The sequence below is a fragment of the Penicillium chermesinum genome (assembly GCF_028974085.1).
Source record: "Penicillium chermesinum strain IBT 19713 chromosome Unknown utg000006l:1.0-2335141.0:1.0-2336784.0, whole genome shotgun sequence".
NCBI lineage: Eukaryota > Fungi > Ascomycota > Eurotiomycetes > Eurotiales > Aspergillaceae > Penicillium > Penicillium chermesinum.
In genome coordinates, this window is record NW_026695316.1 from 1,630,314 (window position 1) to 1,657,216 (window position 26,903).

At 51.0% G+C, this 26,903-nt stretch overlaps 10 protein-coding genes across 10 annotated transcripts; 6 read left to right on the forward strand and 4 right to left on the reverse strand.

The window, feature by feature from the left end:
* Window positions 1-844: 844 nt before the first annotated feature.
* Window positions 845-5,101, forward strand: N7468_008416 (uncharacterized protein; the record flags this gene model as incomplete). The annotated part of the gene is made up of 4 exons (XM_058477712.1): window positions 845-1,990; window positions 2,368-2,436; window positions 2,484-3,584; window positions 3,623-5,101. 4 exons carry the CDS (start codon window positions 845-847, stop codon window positions 5,099-5,101), a joined length of 3,795 nt encoding a protein of 1,264 aa, XP_058328057.1.
* A 586-nt stretch (window positions 5,102-5,687) lies between these two features.
* N7468_008417 (Mrp/NBP35 family ATP-binding protein) lies at window positions 5,688-6,945 on the reverse strand (the record flags this gene model as incomplete). Its single annotated transcript, XM_058477713.1, has 4 exons — window positions 5,688-6,343; window positions 6,407-6,526; window positions 6,653-6,788; window positions 6,901-6,945. The coding sequence occupies 4 exons, from the start codon at window positions 6,943-6,945 to the stop codon at window positions 5,688-5,690; spliced, it is 957 nt and encodes a 318-aa protein (XP_058328058.1).
* Window positions 6,946-7,218: 273 nt separating this feature from the next.
* N7468_008418 (AATF family protein) lies at window positions 7,219-8,967 on the forward strand (the record flags this gene model as incomplete). The annotated part of the gene is made up of 5 exons (XM_058477714.1): window positions 7,219-7,285; window positions 7,354-7,426; window positions 7,515-7,733; window positions 7,789-8,605; window positions 8,656-8,967. The coding sequence occupies 5 exons, from the start codon at window positions 7,219-7,221 to the stop codon at window positions 8,965-8,967; spliced, it is 1,488 nt and encodes a 495-aa protein (XP_058328059.1).
* A 611-nt stretch (window positions 8,968-9,578) lies between these two features.
* N7468_008419 (putative glutaminase) lies at window positions 9,579-11,778 on the forward strand (the record flags this gene model as incomplete). The annotated part of the gene is made up of 4 exons (XM_058477715.1): window positions 9,579-10,020; window positions 10,076-10,382; window positions 10,445-11,289; window positions 11,399-11,778. 4 exons carry the CDS (start codon window positions 9,579-9,581, stop codon window positions 11,776-11,778), a joined length of 1,974 nt encoding a protein of 657 aa, XP_058328060.1.
* An 855-nt stretch (window positions 11,779-12,633) lies between these two features.
* Window positions 12,634-14,930, forward strand: N7468_008420 (uncharacterized protein; the record flags this gene model as incomplete). The annotated part of the gene is made up of 3 exons (XM_058477716.1): window positions 12,634-12,802; window positions 12,863-12,974; window positions 13,157-14,930. The coding sequence occupies 3 exons, from the start codon at window positions 12,634-12,636 to the stop codon at window positions 14,928-14,930; spliced, it is 2,055 nt and encodes a 684-aa protein (XP_058328061.1).
* Window positions 14,931-15,840: 910 nt separating this feature from the next.
* N7468_008421 (uncharacterized protein) lies at window positions 15,841-16,173 on the reverse strand (the record flags this gene model as incomplete). The annotated part of the gene is made up of 1 exon (XM_058477717.1): window positions 15,841-16,173. The coding sequence occupies one exon, from the start codon at window positions 16,171-16,173 to the stop codon at window positions 15,841-15,843; it is 333 nt and encodes a 110-aa protein (XP_058328062.1).
* A 760-nt stretch (window positions 16,174-16,933) lies between these two features.
* Window positions 16,934-18,794, reverse strand: yap1 (putative bZIP transcription factor AP-1/Yap1; the record flags this gene model as incomplete). Its single annotated transcript, XM_058477718.1, has 5 exons — window positions 16,934-17,084; window positions 17,144-17,661; window positions 17,726-18,067; window positions 18,127-18,270; window positions 18,336-18,794. The coding sequence occupies 5 exons, from the start codon at window positions 18,792-18,794 to the stop codon at window positions 16,934-16,936; spliced, it is 1,614 nt and encodes a 537-aa protein (XP_058328063.1).
* Window positions 18,795-22,140: 3,346 nt separating this feature from the next.
* Window positions 22,141-23,147, forward strand: N7468_008423 (tudor domain-containing protein; the record flags this gene model as incomplete). Its single annotated transcript, XM_058477719.1, has 3 exons — window positions 22,141-22,191; window positions 22,269-22,998; window positions 23,056-23,147. 3 exons carry the CDS (start codon window positions 22,141-22,143, stop codon window positions 23,145-23,147), a joined length of 873 nt encoding a protein of 290 aa, XP_058328064.1.
* A 906-nt stretch (window positions 23,148-24,053) lies between these two features.
* Window positions 24,054-24,919, forward strand: N7468_008424 (SDR family NAD(P)-dependent oxidoreductase; the record flags this gene model as incomplete). The annotated part of the gene is made up of 2 exons (XM_058477720.1): window positions 24,054-24,348; window positions 24,426-24,919. 2 exons carry the CDS (start codon window positions 24,054-24,056, stop codon window positions 24,917-24,919), a joined length of 789 nt encoding a protein of 262 aa, XP_058328065.1.
* Window positions 24,920-25,559: 640 nt separating this feature from the next.
* Window positions 25,560-26,440, reverse strand: N7468_008425 (uncharacterized protein; the record flags this gene model as incomplete). The annotated part of the gene is made up of 4 exons (XM_058477721.1): window positions 25,560-25,593; window positions 25,638-25,795; window positions 25,848-26,122; window positions 26,176-26,440. 4 exons carry the CDS (start codon window positions 26,438-26,440, stop codon window positions 25,560-25,562), a joined length of 732 nt encoding a protein of 243 aa, XP_058328066.1.
* Window positions 26,441-26,903: the final 463 nt, after the last annotated feature.

Here is a 26,903-nt window from a genome sequence, read left to right on the forward strand (position 1 = left end):
CGAGGCTGCAACGACAGTCTCATTTCATTGCTGAAGACTAGACTTGCGCTCCCGTTCTCGTATTCGGTGGATTCTAGAACGGGAAAGTGACTGCGCCACCTTGGCGCCGTGTATGATTGATATTAGGAGTCGAGATTTAGGTTTATTCTGTAACGAGGCGTAGTTGCCTAGATATGGAGCTCTACCCCAATGATGATCTTCGAGGTTCTAGACTTTTCTGTTTCCTTTTGCCGTGGCCACGCGGGTTGCCTGCATAGCCACACTCAGATTGTGACAGCTGCGGGGATTTAGAGTATAAAGTTCCACAGCGCTTACCTGCTTACCGGAGAAAGGAAAATATAAAGGCCTAACCAATAGGCCCTGATCCATGGCTGTAGCCCTTTTGTAGTAAGAGTCTCCAAGAGCCGAGCGCATGGGCCATCGTCCCCAATCCAGCTTCATGGATTACCACCGATCAAGGCGCAGCAAGAGCTTCCAAGCCCACGTGAATTGCGTATAGATTTCCATATTGCCGATCTCAATCCTTGATTTTAAATCCCGTGTGCTCCATTCGGTATTTCTCACCTTCCACATCCAGAATGTGGTTACGTAGATCGGCGCTAGCGTCGGTTGGAACAATGCCAATCCACGAAAAGAGAACGAGAACAAGGGAAAGGCTCGAGTCTCGGAGGATACAGCTTATTTTCAGTTGATACGGGAACAGATTGGACTGCCGCCATGGACGATTCCGTGTAACAATCTCCGGAGCTGGAGATCAACCCCGCGGACTCAGTTATTTATTGCTGGAGGGTGCCCCTCTCGACCAGATAGTTGCTTCTAAAAGCCATCCAGCCGATACGAAATCATGCAAGCTCATTCTTTCTTTCTGTTCTTCTGGGCGGTTGCGACTATGGCTCAGTTCGCAGTCTTCTCCCCTGCTGAGAATAAGGGACTTACCTTTAGTGTTCACGTCCCAGATTCCACTGCGAACAACCAGTCGGGACCCATCTATATCCAATTGAATTCAACAAAAGCACATGTAGAATGGTTTGCCCTGGGACAAGGCAGCAAGATGGCCGGCTCCAACATCTTTGTTGTTTATCGATCGGGAAATAATGTTACTGTTTCCCCACGGACCGGAGTAGGACACGTTGAGCCTTTGTACAACCAAGGTGCCAATGTTACCGTCATGGATGGCAGCGGGGCGCCCGCTGGGATGATAACGGCCAACATTAGGTGTGACAATTGTCTATCATGGAGCGGGGGCAAACTCGACTTGACCAGTGCATCGAGTTCGTGGATCTGGGCCATCAAATACGGAAAACCGTTGTTTTCCACCAAGGAAACCGCCACTATCAAGGAGCATGACCAAATGGGTGTGATGCAGGTCGACCTGAAGCCAGCTATTGGCAAGACTTCCTCGCTTGACGACCCATTTGCCGATGTACCTGCAGTAGGAGTTGTCAGCGGCCCTACATTCGACGAGGCAAAGTTTCGGCGAGAGAAGATTGCCCACGGAGTGATCATGACTGTCGCATTTGTTGGCTTGTTCCCTTTCTCTGCACTGCTCCTTCATTTGTCCTCGGCGTCCAGTACGGTCGCCACTCATGGTGCTCTCCAATTGTTCAACCTTGGTCTAGCTATTGCTGGACTAGCATTGGGGATCATCATGGCGCGGGATATCGGCCAGTTGACCCATCATCACCCTATCATCGGCTTCGTGGTGGTGTGCGGGCTGGCACTGTTCCAGCCTATCATGGGATTCTTGCAGCACCGGTTCTACCGAAAGACTGGCGGCAAGGGCCCATTTGCCTACTTGCATCGCTGGCTTGGACGGGTCTTGATTCTACTGGGGGTGGTGAATGTCTTCCTTGGATTTGTGTTCGTTGGCGTCGGAGATGTTGATGCCCCGCGGGGGGCAGTGATTGCAGTCGGCGTGGTCAGTGCGGTCCTTCTTGTGTTCTATTTCCTCACGGTGGGCGCAAACGAGAAGAAGCGACGCCGTCGAGTAGTATGAGGTTGTATAGCCAGGTACTATCCCGGTAGTGCCCATAGATAAGCAACATCATGATGCATGGATGCATTGCTTGAATCCCTTCATACTCCACATGATCCACATCTCATGCCTCGTGTATCTCCATTGACATCATCTGCCGGTCGGTCCGCCGTTCGAGGCAGTTGATTTGCTCGATCGGCTCCTGCCCCGCTTTTATTGGTTCGTTGCATCGCAAGTCGCCCTTTTCCGGCCACTGAGAATCTGGCGATCTTTTGGGTGGCTTAGGCTCTTTGCTTTCTCCTGAAAATGACGTTGACCTCGGCTCGGGTCTCCCGGGTCTGCGATCAATCGAGATTGAACTCCTACTTCTTCAAACAATTCATGGCACCAAGATGCCATTGCATACTGTTGCGTTGGGCGCGGCTTTGACGCCCACCGTCATTCGTACTCTGATTGATCATGTAGGTCTCTCGACAAGCTCTCTCTATAGGAAACTAACGTCGCAAAGTATATCCATCGCAAGGCTCACCACACATTGCCCACCGTGCACATTACCTACGATGAGGGACTCCACATCATCCGAGCGTTTATTTACTATGCATCCAAACACCCCGTGGAGGATATGCAGGCCTTTACCAGGCAAACGGTCCCGAGCCCGCACTGGGTACGAACCGAGTCGGTGACGATCCCAGAAGAATGCCTGTCTCTTGCCGCGGATGCTCTATGCAAGCAATTGGGGCCCAAGGGGCTCCTGCGCGTGGGAGGAGAAAAGTGGTGGCAGTGGAGAGGACCCCCAGAGGACCTCAAGGCGGAGTGGATTGAGATGCGGAGCCACTACAATCAAATCAAGAAGGAGAATGGTCACTGCAACCGGATCATGCTCTACATTCATGGGGGGGCATATTTCTTCGGAAGTCTCGAAACCCACCGATATATGATGCAACGGCATGCGCGCAAGCTGAAGGGTCGGGTCTTTGCGCCAGCATATCGTCTTGCCCCGCAGTATCCCTTCCCGTGTGGATTGCAGGATTGTATCGCCTCCTACTTGTGGCTCTTGAAATCGTATGATCCGAAGGAGATTATCCTCGCAGGCGATTCGGCAGGCGGAGGAATGGTGCTTTCCATGCTGGTTACCATGCGAGACCAGGATATCCCACTCCCAGCAGGCGGTATTCTCATTTCGCCCTGGGTGGATTTGACGCATTCGTTCCCTAGTCTTGTCGAAGACCACCCGGGAGACTACATCCCTCCTTACGGTTTCAGGTACAAGCCCTCTGCGGCTTGGCCTCCACCAAATTCGGACGACCTCCTGAAGATCAAAAAACTATCCCGCGAAAAAGCAGTCTCCCCCCAAGAAGTGCATGATGCATTACCTGCTCCAGACAGTGCTGCGGAAGAGACGGCTGTTCGTGGTTACACACTTCACGAGGACACGGCGCCCCCGAGTACCCCTGCCTACCCTGGCCAGCAACAAACCCCGGACCCGAAATCTGTCGCAGGACAGCCAGACAATATTCGTGTATTTTTGGACGGCAAGACCGTCGAGCTTAAAGACCAGATCCAGCTATATACTACTAATCAGCTAATTTCTCATCCTCTCGTGTCCCCGGTTCTGCAGCCCTCGCTAGGCGGTCTTCCGCCCTGCAGATCTTGAGTGGTGGAGGCGAGCTTCTTCGCGACGAGCAGTTCTACATCGCACACAAAGCAGCCAATCCCACCGCCTATCCACCGAGCGACGTGTATCTCGACGAACATGATCCCACCCGAGAAACCTTGAACAAGTACGAACCAACGTACGTCCACTTGCAAGTGTGGGACAACCTGTGTCATGTAGCTCCCACCCTGAGCTTCACACGGCCTGCGAAATACATGTTCAGGGCAATCTCCCAATTCGGATCATGGGCCCTCGCACGGGCGCAGAATGCTGGCGTTGAGATCATTGACGACGCTGTTGTCTCGCCAATTTCGTCCAGCGGAACAGATACTGAAGCTGGCACTACAGGCAAGGATTCTAACGCAAACGGGCATTCCAGGGCCTTCACCGGTCTCTCGTCTGTTGGCAAAGCCGGCGATCCTTTGCCTGCTTTCCATGAGCATATGATTCGTGAGCGAGTGGATAAACGTGGACGCGTATATCCGCTCGACCCTCCCTCATCATATCCAGTGCTTCAATTTCCACGGGAGAAAATCGGCTCGGTGAACCCCGAACTGATCCGGAAATGGCTGGTCGCAAAGAACGAGTGGGACCAAAGATTCGCCAAGGAAAAGCTACGTGTCCAACGCCATCGCATCAAGGAGATGGCCCATGGCTTCCAAGACTTTGGCGATGAAGTTCCAGCTCCTAGCTCTTTGGCGGCACGTCGTGCTGCCCCAGGCGTGATGCCCAAGCATACAAGTAAGAAGAACTACGGAATGATGCTCTGGAGCGGCTGGGGAAGCAAACATGACGAACACACCATCGAGCGCGAAAAAAAGGCACAAAAAGCCGGGCGCCCATCTACTCGCCAGAGTGTTGATGCTGGCCAAGCGGGTGCTTGGTCCAGTCAGCCTACGAAGAAGTCTGAAAAAGAACAACCCGCAAAAGACCACCAGTCTTCTGCTACGAACGGTGCTCCCAGCGGCGCCGGGGCTGTCACCTGGGACGCATCTAGCGAAAAGAAACCCACAAGCGGGCCTGATATACCTGCTGATCAGGAACTCGAGTCTCGCCCACTATCTCAGAAGAGCAATGGCCCTATTCTCGTCTTGCCAGATGTCGATAACCGTAAAATGACAGACGAAACGGCCAGTACCAGAGCACTTTTTCATGCTCCTGGAACTCTAGGTATGCGATCGGATGCCTCGCTAGCCTTCCACCGAAGCCGACCATCGTCGCCCGCCGGCGACGATAGCAGTACGATAGGCGGCGAACGGGATTCTCTTGCAATGTCCGCTGCCCAAGCCGATGCTGTCAGCACACGTGCAGTTCTTAGCGCCAGGGGCGTGTCCAAAGCGATGAACGCCGATGAAAACGGTCGACCCTCGGTGGATACAGCCTCAACACGTCACAAAGCTACCAATAGTGATGCAAGCCAAGGGCCCTCCTCGTCCCAAAGACCTAACATGCCTGACAGAGGAGGAGTTTAAGACTGCGAAAGAAGCCTTATAGCAGCTCTGATCCTCTCTTACTCAGTTCTCTTTCCCTATGATTCCTTATGTTTCTTGTCCGGATCTCACATGACATATATACGTCTGTCTGTAAGCCCTCCACCACTCTCAAAGATTTCCTAAATCTTGCATCCGCGCCATACATTCAATCTTTCAATTTGTTTCTTTACACATGTGTATGTATATGCTGTATATACCCAGTTCTTGTTACTGCGTCTTTCTGGCCGTTACATTTTGCGTAGTCTTGGGACTTTCGCATGATCATCCGTGCCAGTGATCAGACATCCTTTGTCATCTCTAATCGTCTTTTGTGAATAACAGTGATAAAATGTATCCAATCCTTTGCGCTGGAATTTGAATTACTATAAAGTTTGAATACCAGCAATAATTAACCACAGGTTAGGTAGTATTAACAAAAACTTAGGTTTATGAACTTTGGTAATTGTGCATCGATTCTTGATCTTCGCAGATTGAGTAAAGAAACTCCTGGGTATGAGAAAGAAAGTACTATACAATCCGAAACCACAACATGATACAAGAGTGAAGAGACAATCAGCATCCCGACTCAGCGCCACTCCAGCCCAATCTTCTTGGCAACCTGCTCCGCAATATCTAGAAAAGCCTGACGCCGTGCACTGCGATCCTCCGACTCCTCGGCAACAACAGTCGGCATCCCTCGATCCGCGTCCTCGCAGACTCGCGCATCAAGCGGGATATCGCCTAGGAAATCAACCCCAAGTCGCTTAGCTTCCGCAACAACCCCCCGGTCCTCATTCTGACAACCATGGCTCTCGCCATGCGAGAAAATACGAGTTTGGTGCCCGCAGTTAGGGCATGCGAAAAAGGCCATGTTGCGCACCATCCCGAGGACAGGGACATCCATACGCTGGAACATTCCGATTCCACGAACCGCATCCCGGAGCGCGATGTCTTGGGGTGTTGTTACGATTACTGAGCCGTCAATTATCACTTCCTGATTGATTGTGAGTTGCACATCGCCGGTTCCAGGTGGGAGGTCGAGGACGAGCACGTCTAGTGGTCCCCATGAGACGGAGTGGAGGAGTTGGTGCATGGCTTTTGTCACCATGAGGCCGCGCCAGGAGATAGGCGTTGAGTCCATTGGGACTTCACCGGTGGTGGAGTCGGATTGGGTTTGGGGCAGGAGGTAGCCCATGGACATGGATTTCAGGCCATAGTTTGTGAGGGGGAGAAGGCAGTTATCTATACATGATAGGTTAGTGTTGGGGCTGCGGATTGAGATTGGTTGGTGAAGGGATATCTTACTATCATCTAGACGAGGCTCACCGGAGAGATTGAGGAGAGTTGGGATGGATGGGCCAAAGATATCTGTGTCAAGAATCCCTGTGCGGATTCCTCGACGGGCAAATGAAAGTGCAAGATTGACTGTAGTTGCAAAGGTTTTGTTAGGAAGGTTCTGTACATTGAGTATATTGCTGGAAGCTCGCTTGTCCATTGGGATAATTTGAACATCGGAGGAACGCATGAATTGAGCAAGATCAGATAACTAACCAGCAACTGTAGATTTCCCCACGCCTCCCTTTGCCGAAGAGACAGCAATGACCTTTTTAACATCACGAATCTTGCGCTTTTCAGGGAGTCCCTTTCGACTCCGGAATGTTGGTGGCGTGCCCGAACGTGGAAGGCCCTGGCTAGAGTTAGCAGCTATCCAAAGGAGATTGATTCCGATACATGTAGGGGATTGACGCCAAAGAGACAAATAGATTCCAGGTTTAGCAGGTCAAGATCAGATTACTCACAAGAGGATTGTCATGGCTCAGGACCGTCCCAGTGCTGGAGAACATCCTGCAGTGGGTTTTCGCACACCTGGAGGGTAAAACAAGCATATTAGCGAATGCCATGGCAAAGACATGCAATACTCAAAAAAACATGAAGCTCAACAAGCAGCAAGTGGCAGGTCAACTATTGTGCCAGCAGAAAGCCCACCGCCCTCAAATACCGCCATATGTCCCGCCTGTCAACGCATACTAGGCTCGGGGTGGATAGTTTCTCCGGATAACGGAAAAACAAAAAAAAAGTCGCGAGCGACTCTGATTCTTCAGACTTCAATCCGCGCAATGGCACCACCCAAAGGTCGCTCGCTCGCTGATCAGCTTGCTGATCTGGAAGATCCAACACCAAAAGGTATGGGCTATCAAGTGTCTCATTTTCTGCAGCTACAATTCACAGACCAATACTTACAAAGACTGTAGACTTCGATCCCGAAGATCTTGACGACGGGGCTGGATCATCCGACGACGAGGGCAAAAAAAGATTCGAATCTGAGTGGGGGCCGAGAGCATTATGAGGCGGTTGGGTGAGAAGGAGCACTCACTTTTGAAACTAGGAGTTGAGGGCTAATGAGGTGAAACAGAAAGGGCAAGCTGCGCAAGCCCGAACCCGTTAATCTGGGAAAGCAATACGCCGGAACGCAAGTTAGTCGAGATACTCTAGACGCGGAAAGTGATGAGGATCCATTTGGGGCACGTACCGACGAAGACGAAGACGAGGACGAGGACTCGCCAGAAGAGCTCGAATCTGGCTCTGAGGATGGCGGCGCGCTCCACAACCGCGAAGAGGCCAGCCTCGACCGGTCCCCCAGAGGCGGACGAGCTCTCGAGCGAGGATGCGTCCGATGACGGTGGCAGTGATGCGTTCTCGGACGACGATTCGGAGGAAGTCGACGAAGATGAAGAGTCCGACGACGACGAAGAGGACGAGGTCGCCCCAGTCCGCCATTCTGGAGCTGGGCGTAAATCAGCTCCGGCCACGGAGGATCGGGAGGAGTTACGCAGGTTGATGGCTACTGATCAGAAAACAATTGCCGCTACAATTTCGCAGGCAGCGAAAGCTGATGCCGCGAAAGGAAAGGCTGTGAAGGAGCAACGTAAGACCTTTGATGCCCTTCTGAACACGCGAATCAAGCTGCAAAAGGGACTGGGAGTCATCAATGAACTTGGTGGGAAGAAAGAAACGGGCGAGGAGGGTGAAGAAATCTCAGATGAGGATTCGAGTGTTGAGGCCATCAAATCAGCAGAATCAGCAGCCCTCGCGCTTTGGTCTACTTTGGAACAACTACGCAGCGCCCTCGCCAATGCCCAAACTAAGGATGAATCCAAAAAGCGCAAAAGGCCATCTCCTGTCGAAGCTACGATTCAATCTTCTCAGCTTTGGGAGAGAATGGTCGATCTCGAGTCTGACGCACTTGTCTCTCGTCGCGCTACTCTGGATAAATGGTCCTCAAAAGTGAGGGGAACGTCTTCATCTGCCCCTCAAGCACGAGGAAAGCTACTTGGTTCTTCGGCTGGTCAACAAACCATCACTGCAGTCCTCGACGCCAACGTTGCCACCGAGTTGGGTGACCGCCCCTCGAAGCGTTCTCGCCAGAATGGTTTATCAAACGGCACTGGTCCCGAACCTGTCTATGACGACACTGTGTTCTACCAATCTCTCCTGCGTGACCTCGTTGAGCAGCGTATGTCTTCATCCGATGCCATGACCGGTGGTCTCGACAGCCTCCAACAACTTCCATCCCGCCTCCCCTTCACCATGTCACCGGCATGCGCAACGATAAAAACAGAAGAGAAAACGTCGACACACGTGCCTCAAAGGGTCGCAAGATGCGATTTAATGTCCACGAGAAGCTCCAGAATTTCATGGCCCCGGAGGACCGCGGTTCTTGGACAAGTAAGGCTCGAGAGGAGTTCTTTGCTTCCCTACTTGGCAAAACTGCTAGCGGACTACTGGGTGAAGGTGATGATAGTGGAAGTGACGAGGAGAGTGATGAAGACCGCGAGGAAGGTGGCCTGAAGCTGTTCCGGAACTAAGTCTATCTTTCTGTAACATATGTATAGCAGCCTACTAGGCTGGACATTACTGAGCGTCTTCAAAAAGTTCAATGATCATGTCTCACTGAGATTTTGGGCTTTTCAGATGTCGTACACATAAGCTGCTTCCCGTCGTGGCGGTCACCAATAAGAGTGCTGTCTGAAAATGGACCCTGCTCCAGGTCCGTTATCAAGTTTTCCCAGTACCTTGAAGCCCAGTAAAGCGACAGTTGGCTTCGATTCTGCTTATTAAACATCTATTTGAGATACACACCGTATTTCTCGTGTGTTAGTAGCCGTAATATGCGAGTTGTGCTGGAAGCAATGAAGCGCGGAGGAGACTATTTACTTGATACGCAGTAGTGAAGGGAATGTGGGGAATCTGCAACTCCGATGACGATAAACCTTGGGATGATCGGCGTGGAAGCTACGCGGCCCTCTCCTCGATACTCCCTCGGTTCATCTTCCGTAAGATCCCCTGTAAGAAACCTCCTTAAGGCTAAAACTTACGATTGACGCGCCTGGTGCGCCGCAATCGGCTTCACATATAAAGCAACTTCGAACGACATTCCAGTTACTTGCCTGGACCCCAACTTGGGGGCGGAAGCATCATGCGATTTCTACACAACTCATTAGGACTGAGCTCTCTGTGCTCTCATTTCTTGTCATTCCTTTGTACCAGCACTAGCAAGCCATATCAAGTCATCCACCACCCAGCCCTGCCACCATCTTACCCGCTCGCGGTCCGCAACCCATACTTGTCGGCATGGATGCCTAGCAACCGCGTTCAGCAGCTGCCCTATGCCGATTCCCAATTCTGGGCTGGCCAGGAGTTAGGGTGGGCGGTTATTGTGCGAGTCGAAGGCCAAGCATACAGCCTTATGGGTGTATCTGATCTGAACTCGAGCGACATTCTCCCTGCTGAGGTTCGTCGCGCGGAATTCACCGCGACGCATTCGCTTTTCGATCTGAAAGCTGGTGGCATCGCGATAAGACTGGACTTTTTCTCTCCCGTTTCTCCCTCTAATTATTTGCGACAATCGCTCCCCTTCAGTGAGGCCCCCGTTGATTGCCATACCGCTCGATCGGTTCTAATCCAAAACCCTAGGTTATTTGACAGTCACGGTGACAGAGTGCTGGGGCGAGGAAGTCCAGATATATTCCGACATTGACGGGAGATGGACTGGTCGTGGCAATGAAATTATGCACGAATTCGAAGAATACGACGGGCTCGTATTCCATGAACTCTCGGTCCAAGATGCAGTGACATACGCGGAAGAGGACGACATGGCTCTATGGGGTAAAGCGATCCTGGCTTCTCGGCCAAATGACTTTAGTACTGTCTCGGCAAGTGCTGGCCACCAAAAGACTGTGCGAAATCGATTCGCCGAGGTGGGCGCTTTATCGGGCCCAGTGTGCAACTGGTCAGGGGAGGCGTGGTCGCCTTGGCTCACGATTTTGGATATGTTATTGGAAGGGCCTCAGTGACTTTTGCTGTGGGATATGAAAGGAAAGAGGCCATCAATTACCTTGGTGATGCATACACAGGTTACTACCGCGCGCGATATCCCACTACCCACGAAGCATTGTCTTTCTTCCTTGACGACTATGGCGAGGCTCTTTCAGAATCTGTTGACTTTGACAATGAGATGACGTCTTTTTCCACTGCTGCAGCAGGTCAGAAATATGCTGACATTCTCGCTTTGTCTACTCGCCAAGCTTATGGTGGTATTGACTTGACCATCCCCGGTGATTCACTCGATACTGATAACGTTCTGGCGTTCATCAAGGAGCTCTCCAGCGATGGAAACGCAAACACTATCGACGTGATTATGCCCGCATTCCCTGTATATTGGGTTCTGGATCCCAACTGGATCCGGCTTTTGCTTGAGCCTCTCATGCAGTACCTCGCTGCAGATCGCTGGACTCTGCCATACGCGATTCATGACATTGGTTCTCACTACCCCAATGCAACTGGGCATGATGACCAGAAGGCCGAGCCGATGCCGATCGAAGAATCGGGAAACCTGCTTATTTTGGCTCTAGCCTATGTGCAAGCTACTGGGGATAGACATTGGGCCACTGAATATCTGCATATCTTCCAAAAGTACGCGGACTATCTGGTCGAAAATGGCATTGACATTGCCAATCAGCTCTCGTCCAATGATGCTGCTGGTCCCCTCCCCAATGAAACAAACCTAGCAATCAAGGCTGCTATTGGTATTAAAGCGTTTGGAGTACTTAGCGACCTTGACGAATACTCAAACATTGCTGATGATCATGGCGAGCTATTTTTCAACCAAGGCCTCGGGACCGATGATGGTAAGACACACTTTGTCTTAGAGTACCCCCGATCTCCCAAGCACGTGGAAGATACCGTATAACATATTTCCTGATTTACTCCTGGGCTTGGGAACATTCCCTGCCGCAGCACACAAGATGAGCAATGACTTCTTCTCCAGCGTCCGTGGGGAGTACGGTGTTCCTTTGGATCATAGACAGGACTGGGCCAAGTCGGATTGGAACATGTGGTTGGCTGCAACTTTCGACCCTGCCACTCGTGATGAGTTCATAGACGACCTGTGGGCATTTATGACCAACGGTAAGCATACATGGCCATTTTCTGATCGCTACGTTGCTTCATCTGCGTATGGAAATGAGCCTGGGATACCTATACTCTGTCGGGCACGCCCAACCGTCGGCGGCCATTTTGCTCTGCTGGCCCTGAAGGGACCGGCTTCCTTCCAAGCATTCTCTAGCAATGTTTCACAAAGTGATCAGACGCTTCGGAGTAAAGGCGTTGAGCTGTGACCCGAATGCTCTTTCTAGAAACGATATTCATATATATTGAGTACAAAAATAAAGGGCTTGGGATTTAGCCGTCTTGCGTCGGCATCGCCGTAGTCTGTAAAGCATGTCCGCTGGCTCCTAGCGTCTATTTATCGTCTGAATCGCGCTCTGGCTAGTCGTATGCACGTCTCTGGTACTTCATACTGTATTACCTGTTAGTAGAAGTCTGGACACCCGAGGTAGATCGCGCTCTTCTATGTTGTGTGCCAATTCCATTTAAAGTGCAAAATTCGATTTCTTTTCCTTCATGTTCGATCCAATAAAGGATGTGCGACAAACGTCGTCTGGTACCAGATATGAATAGTTGCGGTGAGCCCGACGAGCAGATTTTGGGGAAACGGACACCAGGGAAAGCAGTTAGGCTTATTTCTCTTCAAATACAAGAATAATGCTCGAGGCACTTCATTACTACTCATTTCAATAGTAAATTATCACCATTTATCCGTTGGGTAGTTCGTGATATAGTACAGCTCCCTTACCTGATTGAGTGATGTTTTCACCCCGGCGCGCCAGGGGTGCTTACCTAATTACCATGTCACGGCTTCAATCGATGCGCTGTGATTCTTCTCTCTTGCCCTTTGACTGTATCCAACCCCTCCCCTTCTTTCCTTTTTAATATTCCTCCTTCCTCCTCTCTTTCCCCCAGTCCACTACGTTTCCCGACCCGCGATTTCTCCTTCCTCATGGCTTCGGTAAGTTACTGTTGATGGTGCCTCCCCTCTCCGCGGCGGACTTGCCATCTTCTTTTAAGGAACCCCCCCATACCCTGACCTAAGTCAATGTTTCAAGGAACTCTTTCATGGATACTGACGCGAAATGTTTTTCCAGCCTCGCCCTCACAACTTCGCAAACCAAGGCTACCCACTGGCGAACGGTGCTGCGCCGCAAGCAACCCCGGCCCCGGGAGCCACACCACTTTTGCCAAACAATGGCCGGGTCATCCAAAATGGGCCTACGCGAATCCTGTGCATCGCGGATGTGAGAGGTACGACTGAAGAACTTTCCGTGCTGCCGAACTTGAATTAATTGCGGGGGTGTGTTGCAGGAAACCTCAAGTCTCTCAACGAGCTTGCAAAGCAGGCTCGTGCGGACCACATCATTCACACGGGTGACTTTGGTTTTTATGATGATACTTCGTTGGAGCGCATTGCAGACAAGTGAGTATTACGCAAGACCCCTTCAAAGCTTCAATCTTCTTCCCCTGCCTTCCCTCCCTTTTCTTTTCCTTTTTCTTTTTCTTTCCTTGCTGCCCGACGCGAAGCAAACACGTCTCGCGTCAACCAGGCATCGAAACTTGATATTTCGCAGACTCCAAGCTAATCTTATCGCTTGCGTGCAGGACCCTAAAACATGTAGCCCAATATTCTCCTCTCTTGCCCGAGAACGTAAAGCGCACCATCGCACAGGTCCCGCCCCAGCAGTCTATCAAGCAACGTTTCACCCCGGACCAGTTACCCCTCTCCGAGCTTCCGATGCTCCTCGACAAGCGCATTACTCTCGACGTCCCGGTTTATACTGTGTGGGGTGCCTGTGAGGATGTTCGTGTTTTGGAGAAGTTCCGGTCTGGTGAGTACAAGGTTGATAAGCTGCACATCATCGACGAGGCCAACTCTAGGCTACTCGATATTGGTGGCGTCAAGCTTCGCCTGCTCGGACTCGGAGGTGCTGTGGTGATGCACAAGCTTTTCGACAATGGCGAGGGCAAGACAACCATTGCTGGTGGCCAGGGAACTATGTGGACTACCTTGCTGCAGATGGGCGAATTAATCGATACCGCTAACCGTGTCTACGACCCATCTGAGACCCGGGTCTTCGTCACCCACGCCTCGCCAGCCCGGGAGGGTATGTTGAACCAGCTTTCAGTCACCTTGAAGGCCGACTTCTCAATCTCTGCCGGTCTCCATTTCCGTTACGGCTCTTCCTACAACGAGTTTTCCGTCAACCCATCTCTCGACCATTACCGTGGCAAACTCGCAGCTTCCAAGGCTTCCTTCACTGATGTCTGGGAGACCGTGCGTGGTGAGGTGGAGTCTGCAATTTCATCTAACGATGCCCAGAAGACTCTCCTGGACAATGCGCTGGAAGTCGTGAACAAAATGCCATCTATTGCCAATGGTGGAAACCCATTTGGTGGTCCCGTCAGTGCTGGCAGTGCTGCTGGCCACGTTGACGAGAGTGCCTTCAAGAACATGTGGAACTTCAACCTCGCTGATGCGGCGTTCGGCTATCTTGTCCTGGAGATTGAGGGTGGACGTATCGCTACTGAGATGCGCGCCCAGGGTTTCAACTTTGCCCACCGCAGCGGCAAGCCTGTCCCTGGAGGACCCCAGCCTGTTGCTGGTCTCCCTGCTACCACCGCTTCTCCCGCTCCTACTGGTGCAGCTGGACGCCCTGCTACCGTGACACCTCAGTTTGTACAGGCCCCTCCCGCTCGGGGCCCCGGCCAGCACGGCTCGCCTGTGCCCGTCATCCCCGCTAAGGCACACAGCCCCGTTCCCCCCTCAACCTCGTCCGCTCAGCCTGCTGGAGAGGAAAAGACCACCGCTGACACCAATGGTGCTACCCCTACCGAGAAGACTGGCGATTCCCCTGCTTCTCGCGGCGAGAAAAAGCCAAGCAACGCTCTCTTCGTTTCTTACGTCGATAATGAGGAGGCCGTCCGCAACCTCCTCCCCGAGGAGGATCAAGCTAAGGTGATCAAGATCGAAAAATGGGGCAAATACAACAACTATGTTGCCTCATTCCCAACCGTTGAGGATGCTAAGGCTGCTCTCGACCGCCAGCCTATCGAACACAAACGACCTAGCCCCGCCGGTCCGCTTCGCAAACCCAACTTCAAGTATTTTGAGGAGCGTCCTCGTGGTCAAGGCAATGCCGGAACCTGGCAGGGGAGCAACCGCGGGGGTAATCAAGGCCCACGCGGCTACCAGAGTGCCAGCGACAGCGAAGGAGCCCGTCGGGGTGGTGGCTTTGCCCGGGGTCGTGGACGCGGTGGCGAGCGTGGTCGTGGAGGACGTGGCGGTGGCCGTGGTGGCTTCAAGGGGGTGCTGGCTCTAACGAGTCCACCCCCACCACTGACAAGCCCCCTGCCGCCGGTGATGCTTAATTGCTGAACTCTGATGTCCATACCTGCTTCCATGTTTCCTCAATTGGGCCGTCGAGCCTCGATAATCCTGTTTTCTCTCCACGCTTCTCACGTCAATTTCACGCCGCCTTAACCTCCCCCGCCGTTGATTCCTTTCTCAAATGTCTCTCTTCCTATCTCGTGGAACAGCTTCAAATATCCCTGTCTCTGTTTTTTCTTTTCTATCAATACTCTAGTGGGTGAGATGCTGCTATCTTGTCTTCCTGCCAGATAGGTCGTCTCAGCCGAATCTGCACTGTATTTTCGGAGCAAATGCTTTAAGGGAGGGGAGGACGTTGGATGTTTGGTGACCCATTGACTTGAGACACGTGAAAAATCCCGAAAACAAATCAAAAAAGAGAAAAAAAAAAGTCATCAGTGTTCTCCGGTTGCCGAGTGAATTTTTTTCTTTTTTTTTAGTTTTTTTAACTACCCTGAAGAGACCAATATCGATACCCTTGCCAGCTCTGAGTTTTTGGCTTACGATTTAACTAAAGTAGACCGTAGTGTGCTGGGGAATACTAACGCTAATAAGAAATATCCCTAGCGTACCGTGTGGACTGGAAAGCATTCACATTGTACGATATGTACCCTGGAAGTAGAAAGTAGGGACTTGTACTAGGGTGCGTAAGGCCAATACATCACGAACAGGCAAAGCAAGTCAGTCTCAGAACAAACACCGACCAACTCTCAATTCCAAGTAGCCGGATACAAGAGCCTAATACCGGCTGCACAATCTGGTTCCCCTAGGCTGTCTATAAAGGGGTCCATTCTAAACCCCGATACCATAAGTGTGCCCCTCTACCCGGATCAGCAGGCGTACGAGGGAACCATCTCTTCCCCAGTGCTTATAGAGAGGCCTGGGACTATCTCGACAGTGGTGACCCTGATAAGCTCATTCAAGAGTCATTCGTCGGGTGTATGCCCATGTCCTGTATACGCATATGCGCTGAAAGCTTCAGAACACCAAGACATGGAAAGCATGAGACGCTCTTGCAGGTAATGTCTCGCGTTGCAAGCAATCTGTTGCCATCACTGGACTGCATCACAGATGGGCACAGTAGCTGGACGCTTTTCTTTTTCCAGCTTTTACGGCCCACGCTCTGTTTCTGCAAGTCTTCTTCTACTGGGTTGCCAGAATCCTCGACTTGGGGAGGACTAGCGAGGAGGGTCATTGGTGACTGCTCATCAAAGACATTCGGAGTGTCCCTCGTCCGGCTTGGACAACTCATTATGAAGCCTAACAATTTTGTCGCTGGAGCGGAAAACTCGGCAGACCTGGGTACAACACTGTAGTGGGTGCCTTTAATGGTGTCACTGGGATTGGACGCTACTTCAAGAGATGAAGTACTAAGGGAGTGGAAGAAGACCTTACAGATAGAATCTAATCTACAGGGCCGTACTTGGTAACAGAACCGACATTGTTACAAGGTCAAATATTAATTAACAAGAGTGCAAGCCGTCCCATATCCCGTTCGCCAGATCCCCAGCGTAAGTTCCCAAGGCCGAACGCCTGGAGTGAGTGAAGGAAGATAGAGGGAAGATAGAGATAAAAGATAAAGCTCGAACATAACGAATCTCCATGTCTCCATTCGCCGTGTTGATGAGACATATGGTCAAATAGTCGAATAATTCAGATGTAGAAGGCCAGATCATAAATGGTAAAGACGTAGAATGGAATGGAGGTATGGTGAGATTGCAAAGGATTGAGCCTCCAGAAAATAGGAAAAGATAAATAGCCGTGGCCATCAAGGGTAAACGCAAGGAAACAGCAAAGGACACAATAATCAAAACTTCAGATTCGCCAATATCTCCTCTGGTTTTCTCCAAATTGCTTTCATGACGCCGTATGTCTTCAGATGACACTAAAATGATGGGTATGAGTAGAAAAACGTAGTACAGTTTTAGCGTGAGTCGTGAATTGTGGGGCTTGGAAGGATGCGAAATTCCATGAGACCTCTCAGTCAGTAGTGAGAGGTTCTTTTTGCGTTTTTATTTCACGCGGCCCATGATGGCGTCGACATCATCCTGATTTACCACGACACCGCCCTCAGAGCAGCGAGCCTTGGTGCGCAACTCAGAGCAAAGGTTGTCAACGTCAATCTCTCCGTTGCGGAATTTTTCCATGGATTGCAAGCGGTCCCTGCGGGAAAAAGCGTTAGAAGCGAGTAAAGGTAGGATGAGGGAGCCGTCAAAACATACCAGATTTTTGTACAGGAGAGCATCTGCGTCTTGTCCTCTCCGGGAACAACCTCTTCATCAACATCAACCTGCTCATCCAATGGACCGAGCGGGCTTGGCTTCTTCGGTTGCTGCTGCTGAGTAGATGCCTCAGAGAGGTTGTGGGAGGGACTGCCAAGGTCTGGCAAGGGAAAAGCGTCATTGAAAAATGAGCCAAAGTCTTGAGACAGAACTGCATCTTGTGGCTCGCGCCAATCGCCGAAGAGGACCGGGTCGAACTGGCCACCATTCTGTTGGGACAACCAGTCAAAGCCGAAGGAATCCTCCACCGGAGGTTTGGGGTTGCTCGGCTCGTTGGCAGGCTTATTTTTAACGGCTGGGATGGGGTTATTGACGTTGCCGCAGGCCATGCCAAGCTTGGCGCAGAAAGATTCCTCACCGTTGATTGAGCCACCGCAGGACGCGTCGTGCTGCTTTCCATCTGGCGGAGAGTTCAAGCTGGGTTCAGGTGAAGTTCCACTAGAGGATAGTAGCTGACTCTGGTGAGAATCAGATGAAGAGGAGGGAGAATCCGAAGTGGTGGTTTCATGGGCTGAAGTAGACTTGGAATTCTTGTGCGGTGCCTTGGATGAAGTAGTGGATGAAGGGGTGTTGCCGAAAGTCCGAAGGACAGGGGGGGGTGCCACTAGAGTGGCTAGAGGGGACAGCCGGTGCACCGATGAGACCATTCAGGTTATCACGGCTCAGAACGCTCGTTGAGCGAACTGTCTCATTGCTGTTCTTGGCCTTGGACTGGTCGACCTTGTTTTGACCATTAAAGATATGCGAGCCGGGCAAGTCGCCAAACTTAGGGAAGTCAAACAAGAAGTCGGTGTTTTGGAGGCCATAAGATCCATGAGACTGAGCGGCAGGCCAGTGCTCATCGCAGAGAGCCCATTTCCGCGACTTGACATCCACGAGAGACGCTTGCGATATTCACGCAGCTCCACCTGCAATCGTTCCACCTGGGCCCGGAGTAGCCCGTTTTCCTGAGAAGTCGAGTCAGAAGTCCTCTGCAACTCCTCGACTTTGGTTTCCAAATCCTTCAAGTGCTTCTCTTTGCGCTCTCGGAAGGCCCGCTGGGCAGCACGATTCTGTGCCTTGCGTTTCTGTACGCGGTGTCAGTGGCTGTTCATGGTCAAATGATGATCCCTAGGAAGAGCGGTGTGCCTACCGTAGTGGGCTCTGAGGTCAGCGGCTTCCGGCCCGGCTTCTTGGCTTCGCTCTCTCTCCGCTTCTTGCCTGTCTCTTCAGGATCTATATCCGGCTTCCCGTCCATAGATTTACGCTTCCCACCCAGCTCATGGTCGGGAGACGGATCGCCCGGGAGGTCGCCGATCAAGTTGGCTGAATCGGGGAATTCAAAGTCGACCTCGGGATTGAAATCGAGGAAAGGGCTCTCGTCATCCGGGAAACTAAAGCCGTTCAATTGAGAATTATCAAATCCACCAGATGGAGGCGCACTCTGGCCATTGGAAGAAGTATGACCGGGGCTGTGCTCAGGCTTGGCGGGTGTCTCGTAAGATTGCTTGTGAGAAGGGTTGTTGGAGGAAAGAGCGGCGAGGAGAAGATCTTGCTGATCAGGGGAGAGATTGTAAAGCCCCTGCTGGTATAGATGGTTGTAGTCGCTCATTTTGGCGGTAAACCCGAATGTCTGTTTTGGGTGGCGTTACACGGGAGAGGGGTTGCTTGGTGACGTTCAGAAGAGCTCGAAGAGATTCGAGGCTAACAACTGGGCCTCTCGCCCGCAGGGATCGATATTGCTGGGATTGTAAGTTCTGGTGAGACCAGAATGAAGGACTGCCCCCTAGAGAAACGAAAGGGGAGTCCTGATTGGAACAAAAGGTATCTTAGAGCCTCTTGAGAGCGGGGGCAAATATCAGGAATAGTTGCAGGGGAAAAAAGACGACCGGTCGATTGGAGGGGTTGCAGGAGGGGGCCTGAGGCTCCAAAGTACCCGCTTTCCTGGATCGAGCAGCTTCGACAACAACTAGACCGGATTGTGAAGGAGATTGAGGGAGGAGGAGATGATGAAAGAGGAGGCGATCGCTTTGCGGTGGGCAAGAGCGACTTGTAACTGGTTCGGGGCTTTCTATTGGCCCGAGCCAGAGCCTAATGCTTGGTGTCCAATCACGGCAGGGAATGCGGGGGGGACAGTTGCTTAGAAATCCGCTTCGATCTTCTTCCGTGGCGTTTTTTTTTTTGGCGAGTTTGCACCGTTGGGAATGGAAGTTGATCTGCCTGGACTGTTGCAAGTCCTTTTCTGATCCGGTTTATTGCTTCACTCCGTTTCGATCGTGCTGCTTCACTACGTTGCACCCTGTCATGCTGCGCCCCATTCGCTCACCAACCTATTCGTTTCAGCTATCCGCTAAATCCGTCCCCATGAGGAACCTTAATCCTGAAGCAGACACTGGGGCCAAAATTTCGAATCCCGAGCTCAAGAGTGACTCAGGCTGGGCCTGATATTCCTGTTCTCCCCAGGGTCCGGCCCCACTTGATCCGACAGGATGATCAGCCCATTCTGCTACTTCTGATCCGCGTGGCAAAGCCCCGGCCAGCCCGCTCACCCCGGATCCTCCCTGCACTCTTTGAGCTCCTCAACGTACCCTGCAACATAGGCTCCGAGGTACTGACAGTGGAGGCATGTCTGTATAAGGTGCGAGGTACTAGAATTCAGTCTTGACTTTTGATCCTGACCACCAGATGAACTGTACTCATTAACTCCGCTGCTGATCACGAAGCGGGTCTTATCGCCGCTATCGGAACTCCCAGTCGATGCGGTAATAATACCCGCCGATACCTAGGGATGGGCGCCTGGAGCCAGCCGAGGCAAATCATGCAAACAAGCCAGCAAAACGATACAAGAGGTGCAAACGTATCAAATGGCATTTCTACTGATGAATCTGTCACAGGTAAAATGTCTAACGTAGCGCAGGACAAGATTAATTAAGGGTAGGAATCATGGTATTCTAGCAGGCACAATATTTCCTCTCTAAGTGTAGGCCTTTTCATGTAAGATATTCCTTGGCAGTCAGATCAAACCCTTTTTACGCTGTCTCTCTGATGGGATGCATTTAGTATCTAGCTTTACTCTTAGGACCACTGATTGCAACACAACTCTACTGACGGCCTAGAGGTTGTGAAGCACAAGACACTGGAACGGCCGGTACTGTTGAAGCTGACGTTGATTAGAATGACTAGTTATTGAGAGTCAATGTGGAAGCCTGCTCAACTACCAGTAATGTTCCACTACTGTATCATGGTCTACCGAGATGGCAAATTGCTACTTTGGCCTGTATATATGAAACATGACAGGCTGAGAATGCGTTATCTACTTCCTGCTGTTTTGAGAACCGTTGAATACCGCTGGTAACTAATATGACAACTGTACCCTCGTTTGCAGCACTTGGTAAAATTTCTTGACTAAATGCACAGTGGGTTCCGTATCTATCCAACCCGGAGACTCACGAGTTCTAAAATGTGGAGCTTCTGAGGCTGCACAATAATTGACTGAGGCACCACCTGGGCAAGAAACCGCAATGAACAATCTAAGGGCGATATCAATCAGACTTCCGCATTGCTACAATACAAGGGACGCTTTCAATTCTTCTCACGGGACCTCTGCCGTGGCCCTTTCGCATTGCATTTACTCTCACGGATCTCCACCCAAATAGTATCTTGGTTGACGATGGATGGTATATCACTTCGTTGGTTGACCTTCGATAGGCACGCTCTCGCCCTATCCAAATGATGCGCATGCTTACCTGGCTTACTAGAAAAGCCGTTGAGGAGGTCGCCGAGGAACCTACCGAGTATAATGCTTCTAGATCTAAATTCATTGAAACCATGGCAAGAGAGGCGAAGTCATTCAGCCTTGTTTCAGGAGACAAAGCCAGATAGCAGTAAACAATTCAACCACGCTCTATGGAGCAGTGCCCAAACCATAATGCCTTCCATGAAACTATGCTGTCGTATTGGTCCCAGGACTTCCTGAAGGTTGGAGCCTCTAAGCAGCGGGATAGCGTTGGTTATGGTGTCCACATAAATGCAGCCTTTGGGATTCTTGACAAGGTGAATTGGTAGTAGCTGGATACGAAGTACCTAAAGCCTAAATGCCTACTGAACTGGTCAACCTCGTTGCTTTTTCATTCGCATTGTATTGACTTGTAGCCATAATCTCAAAATCTTCTACTAATGTCCACTCAGTTATTTCACATTTTAAAATCATTACTGTGGTTTCTTTACCAGTACCGGCCGAGGGACTAGCTTGCTGTAATGTTCCACGTTGGATTTGGGGCCGAGCGTTTCCTGTTCGCCATTTGAAGCGTCTAGGGGTTCTGGTATTTTATTAGTAGCCCTAAAATCGTTCCAAAATCATCTTGCATTGCTAAGTGAAATCAAATAATGGCCTTCATCCTTTCAGTAGCCAATCATACTTTAGATCTGAAGAGTTCAGAAAGTCTAACGGGCTTGACACAACGGTACTTGAGGTAGGAAAGACTGGGTAATTACTAATGTACATCATGGCAATATGGTCAACTACCCCCAGAGCCCTATCTTTGATGGGAGTCGGTTTCAACTGAACTTGATATTGCTTGCTCAAGCATGCATGATGTAACGAAATAGTAAGGCCCTCGCTTGTTAACTTACGTCATAGATCCCTTCGCTTCCAAATTAAGAGCTAAGGCTGAAAGGCGGTGAGAACGAAAAAAAGATATCTTTGGCAATTCATCTTCACCGCCGGGATCTTATCGATAATAAAATATTGAAGGCCCCAAGGCGGTGAAAGTTTACACCACTCTTTCTTATCGCCTCGGTAGAACGAACTTACTTGACCTGCGTCTTTGCATCTCTGAACATCTCAACATCAACCGTCGCAGTTTAACGGAGTCCAACACTCACAGAACTGTCAGCTATTCAGCCCCAACGTGCAGATAAAGTCTCAAGCCCTTTCGCTGTTCGGCGCAATTGTGAAAATGTCCGACATGGCGGAACTTGAGAAGGAGCTGAAAGAGTTCAAAGAACAGGTACGCTCCCTTCCTCGCTCTCCTTTTGGTTTTTATAGCCGCTCTTTGGATGCGGGCTTAACAATTTTGAAATACAGCTTGAAGAGGTCGAGCGCATGTTGCAGGACACCCCGGACGACCCCGAATTGCTAGCCTTCAAACCTGAACTCCAAAGCGAAATCAAAACTCGTGAAGACGCCATTGCCGCCGCAAAGAATGCCACCGAGTCGGCTGTTTCCGCTAAGCACGCGCCACCCAATGCGCCATCTCCACGCGACTCCGCCACGCCAACCCCGGTGGCGGCTCAACGCGATGAGCCTGCCCAACCCCGCGTATCATACTCAGTCAACGACAATGTGCTGGCTCGCTGGGTCTCCGGTAACGGCGGCTTTTTCCCTGCTCGCATCACCTCAATCACCGGCTCTGTCGCCAATCCCATGTATCTGGTTTCTTTTAAGGGTTATAACACGATGGATAACGTGACCCTGAAGGATCTTAAGCCCCTTGGCCATGAATCTCGCAAGCGTAAGGCTGATTCTACCCCAGGTGGCTCCGCGTCTGCTTCGCCCGCTCCCTCGCCTGTCAGTTCCGGCAACGTCATCACCGCCCCAGCCGAAATCAACCCCGCTTTAGCTACCAAAGCCCGGGACGATGCGAAGAACGCTGGGGACTCTGCGGGCCGTCCATCCAAAGCCTCTCGTAAGGGGAAAGCCTCCCGCGAACTGGAAGCTGGCAAGACCAAGTGGCAGGAGTTCTCTGCTAAGAGCAAGGGCAAGTTCGGCAAGAAGGAGAGCATGTTCCGGACTGGCGAGGGTGTGAACGCCCGAGGTTGGCATATCCCTGACTCTGATTGCGTATTTACGTCTAACTAACCTTGGATCATAGTTGGGGTCACGGGCTCCGGCCAGCAAATGCGCCGGGATCCCACTCGCTCACGCAACACCTACGCCAAACAGGAGGAGGACGATGACTGGTAAGATGGAATTAATCTCGGATCTGATTACGAAGATGGGTGCATTCGGGAAGGAATTGGTGGATACGTGATACCTTCATATCGGCTGGCCTGAGATTAGAGGCCTTTTTCTTCACCCGTTTAAGGGCATATTATCTTTACCTATTGCTTTAGCGACTTTATCTTTATCCTTGGCCTTACCCTATGGCTATTTCTATCCATAATACAGATGAGCTACGCCAACTCCTGCACACCCACATTATGCTGATGGCTAACTATTCGAGGCCCTCCCGGTTGATTGCTACAAGACTGCCCAACTGCTGCTGTATACATGCAGCAATTGCATAGTCAAACCCTTGTGGAGCCGCCCTAGCATGCCAGGGAATCGATAAACATTGTAGAAGAGCTTTAGAATCTAAATCCTGCACAAAGTTGGATAATAGTATGTATAAAAATCGATGGATGCGATGAACGAGCCCGGGCTGGTTATTCTGAGGTGGATCAAGTATTACCCAAAATCCAAAATTGGCGATCCTTGACTCGCTACTATGAGGCCGCCACTCTCTTAAAGGCTTGCGTAGCTTTGAAATAACTATCAAATTGACCTGGTTACGTGCTTGCATCCTCTACCGGGCTCTGAGTGACTGTCGCAAAGAAATGAGGTGGGTCCACCCCGCCATGCGGCTAAACACCGTTTTCCACATGAGGTTTAGCGTTGCTATAACCTTGTTGGAATCCACTCCTCTACATATCGTGGTTTGGATGCCCATGGGCCGAGACAGATCGCTTCGCATCTTAGCGTGAATTTTCGCGAGCCGGTAGATTCTTGCAGGCTAGCGTGTGGTGGCTCCCAGGGCTATAAATGCGGGCTAAGTCTCATCTCCAAGTCCATACATTCATTCATTCAATCATCCTCTCTTCTTTTCTTCCCATGGCTCAAGATACCCTTTCCCTCGCAGGCAAAGTCGCCATCGTGACTGGCTCCGGCCGTGAAAGTGGTATAGGGGCCGCTATTGCATTCATCTTTGCGCGCAATGGGGCCCGTGTGACCATCAACCATGTTTCAGACGCAAGTGCTCCCCGCGCTACGAACGTCGCCAAGGTGATCCAGGCCCAAGGCGGAGCGGCAACGGTTATTCAGGCAGACATATCGACTCAAGAGGGTGCGGCAAAGCTTGTCCAGGGCACATTGGCTGCGTTTGGCGTGGATCATGTCGACATTCTTGGTAAGTTCCAGGTCCCCGGTCTGCCAGCAGATTCACGGGTTACCATATTCAGGGTAATTAAGCTGACTTCTGATAAGTAAATAATGCTGCCGGCGGTGCGCCAAAGAGCGCTCTCCAGTCGGACCGAGAGGCTCTTGACACGATCTTTCAATCCATCGTTTATGGGCCCATATTCACTATCCAGGCTACTCTTCCCCATATGCCCCGTGGCGGTCGCATAGTCAATATAGGCTCCATTGCCTCAAAGTTGGGTATGTCCCCTTCTGCGGTTTATGGCGCTGCCAAAGCTGCGCAGGACTCTCTCACGTATGCACTGGCCATGGAATTGGGTCGTGGCCATGGTGTCACGATAAACACCGTCGCACCGGGTCCTGTGGATACCGAAGCTTTGCCAAAGATGGTTGCGGAGAAGATACACGAGACGCTTATTCCAATGACGAGAGCTGAAGAGCGGGCAGGAACCCAGGAAGACATTGCAGATGCAGTGCTGTTGCTGGTGTCGGAGAAGAGTCGGTGGATCACGGGGCAGATCATCTCCGTCAGTGGTGGTATAACTGGAGGCTCAATGTAAACCAGCGCTCTAGCCTTTTAAGCCCATTTAATCATCCCTCAATATGTGAGATCTATCAATTTCAAATATCATGTCCTCAATGGAGGACGGGTCAGCTAGCCGTTCAATCCATAAGATTTCGCGAGCATTATCCAATACAGCGTCTCCGTTCTGAAATCCATTGGCGGGCATCCGGCGAGAGATTTCCCCTGTATATACACTAGTATTCCTTTGACACTCTGGTGGTTGGAGCAAACATGCTGTTGCAATTGCCCAACTCTGAAGCCCAGGAAGAATGTAGTGGTGACCGTAGCCTTGAATGCTACTCTCTTTAATGAGATGGAGCAGTTTATCTTGCAGAAAAATCATCTCAGGCGCGGCCAATCCATAGGCATTTTTCAAGCCCGCTAGTAAAATAAGCAAAGCTAGTCGCACCACTTCATGAAGAAATGGAAAAGAATTTGTGTCATATGACAAGAATCGAGGAAGAGAAAGCAGGAGATGAGTGGGAGACCCCAGCATCGTCAAAGGGCTGAGGTCTTTCTCTTGTCGCCAGAACCCAGACCGGAGAGCATGGGAGTTGACGAAGTTGCAGACGAGCGCCACTTGTTCTAGGGCAAGACACAACTCACTCGACATAGTAACTTGAGTGTGCAGGTACTCAAGGATCTTGCAGAATGATGGGGTTTTCGGTACTGGCCTCAAGTCAGTAGCAGGGAAACAAGAATCTTCGACCAACAGAGGCGGAGTGTCCTTGACCACTGATCCCACCACATCAAACCAAGAAGCGAAAAGTTGGAGGTTACCATTTAGGCCGCAGAATCCATTTCTGAGCTGGATAATATGTTTCAAGCCTTGTATATGATAAGCCCAGCGATCTAGGGTCCCAACGTATAACTAAAACGATTAGCCAGCTGCTCATTGAAAGGAAAAACCACAGACTACGAACATCATGGCATATGAGGCCCAGCACAGCAGTCATCAGGCCCTCACTTGCGCGATCAATTGGGTCAGCCAATCGCCTTGTCACTTGCCTCACACTTTCGCCGTAGTAAGCGAGAGCCTCCGCACTGCGTTCGTACTTGAATGTTGTAGGATGATGGGCTTCATCCAGAAACATCGCCGCGTTGGCCATTGACAATTTGAAAGCGCTACCATCTCTTAAGGCCATCTCAAACCAGATGCCCCTGAACGGGCGATATCTGTAGTCGGCCTCCGATTGCACTATGGGGATCAATGAGATGGCGCCAGTTTGTCGTGGCCAGGGCGGATCTTACTGAAATGGGCTAACTGCCGGGCCCTGTTATCAAGGTCTATAGGTAACGGGCTTGATTCCAAGGCGGGACATAAGAAATCCTTCTGATTATGGTCTATTTGATGTGGCTGTCCAATGAAGGTGACGGCAGGTTGGCTTTTGGGCTTTCGCCGCGATCGGCCAATATCGCGCATTACTCGCCTTCGAATGGCACGCTGGGTATCTTTGTTTTTCACTTCATCGGGATTTGCCACAGTAATAAAGAGAAGCCCGTTGGTGGACTCCATTCTTGTTGGGTGCGGCTCAAATCGATGAAGCCATCTGGCTCAGAAGACCTCAAGTGTCAATGACATGCCCGCCGCTAATCTCAAACCGGATTAGTCTGCTCTGGTCGAGTCGCCACTGTAGCTTGAAACACGATGCTCTAAGTTCAATCCTACATGTGCAGCCTGAAGGGCAAGGGGTGCAGCCTGAAGGGCAAGGGGTGCAGCCTGAAGGGCAAGGGGTTTCTCGTGCATGATAAGATGTAATCCAAGTGGTACTGATTACTGGACCCCGAGTACCATGTAGGCCTCCATTATTTCGACCCTTAAAATTTGCATACCTTATCCGATTCAACTCTGTCGCTTGACTGTTCGTCTTCAGGAATGTGGAGAACAGAATATAGCAGTCGAGAGAAGGAAAAAAAAAGCTACATTCAGTATTTTATAGACGCGTTAATCCTGGGTCAGTGTGCTGGTTTGCCTGACT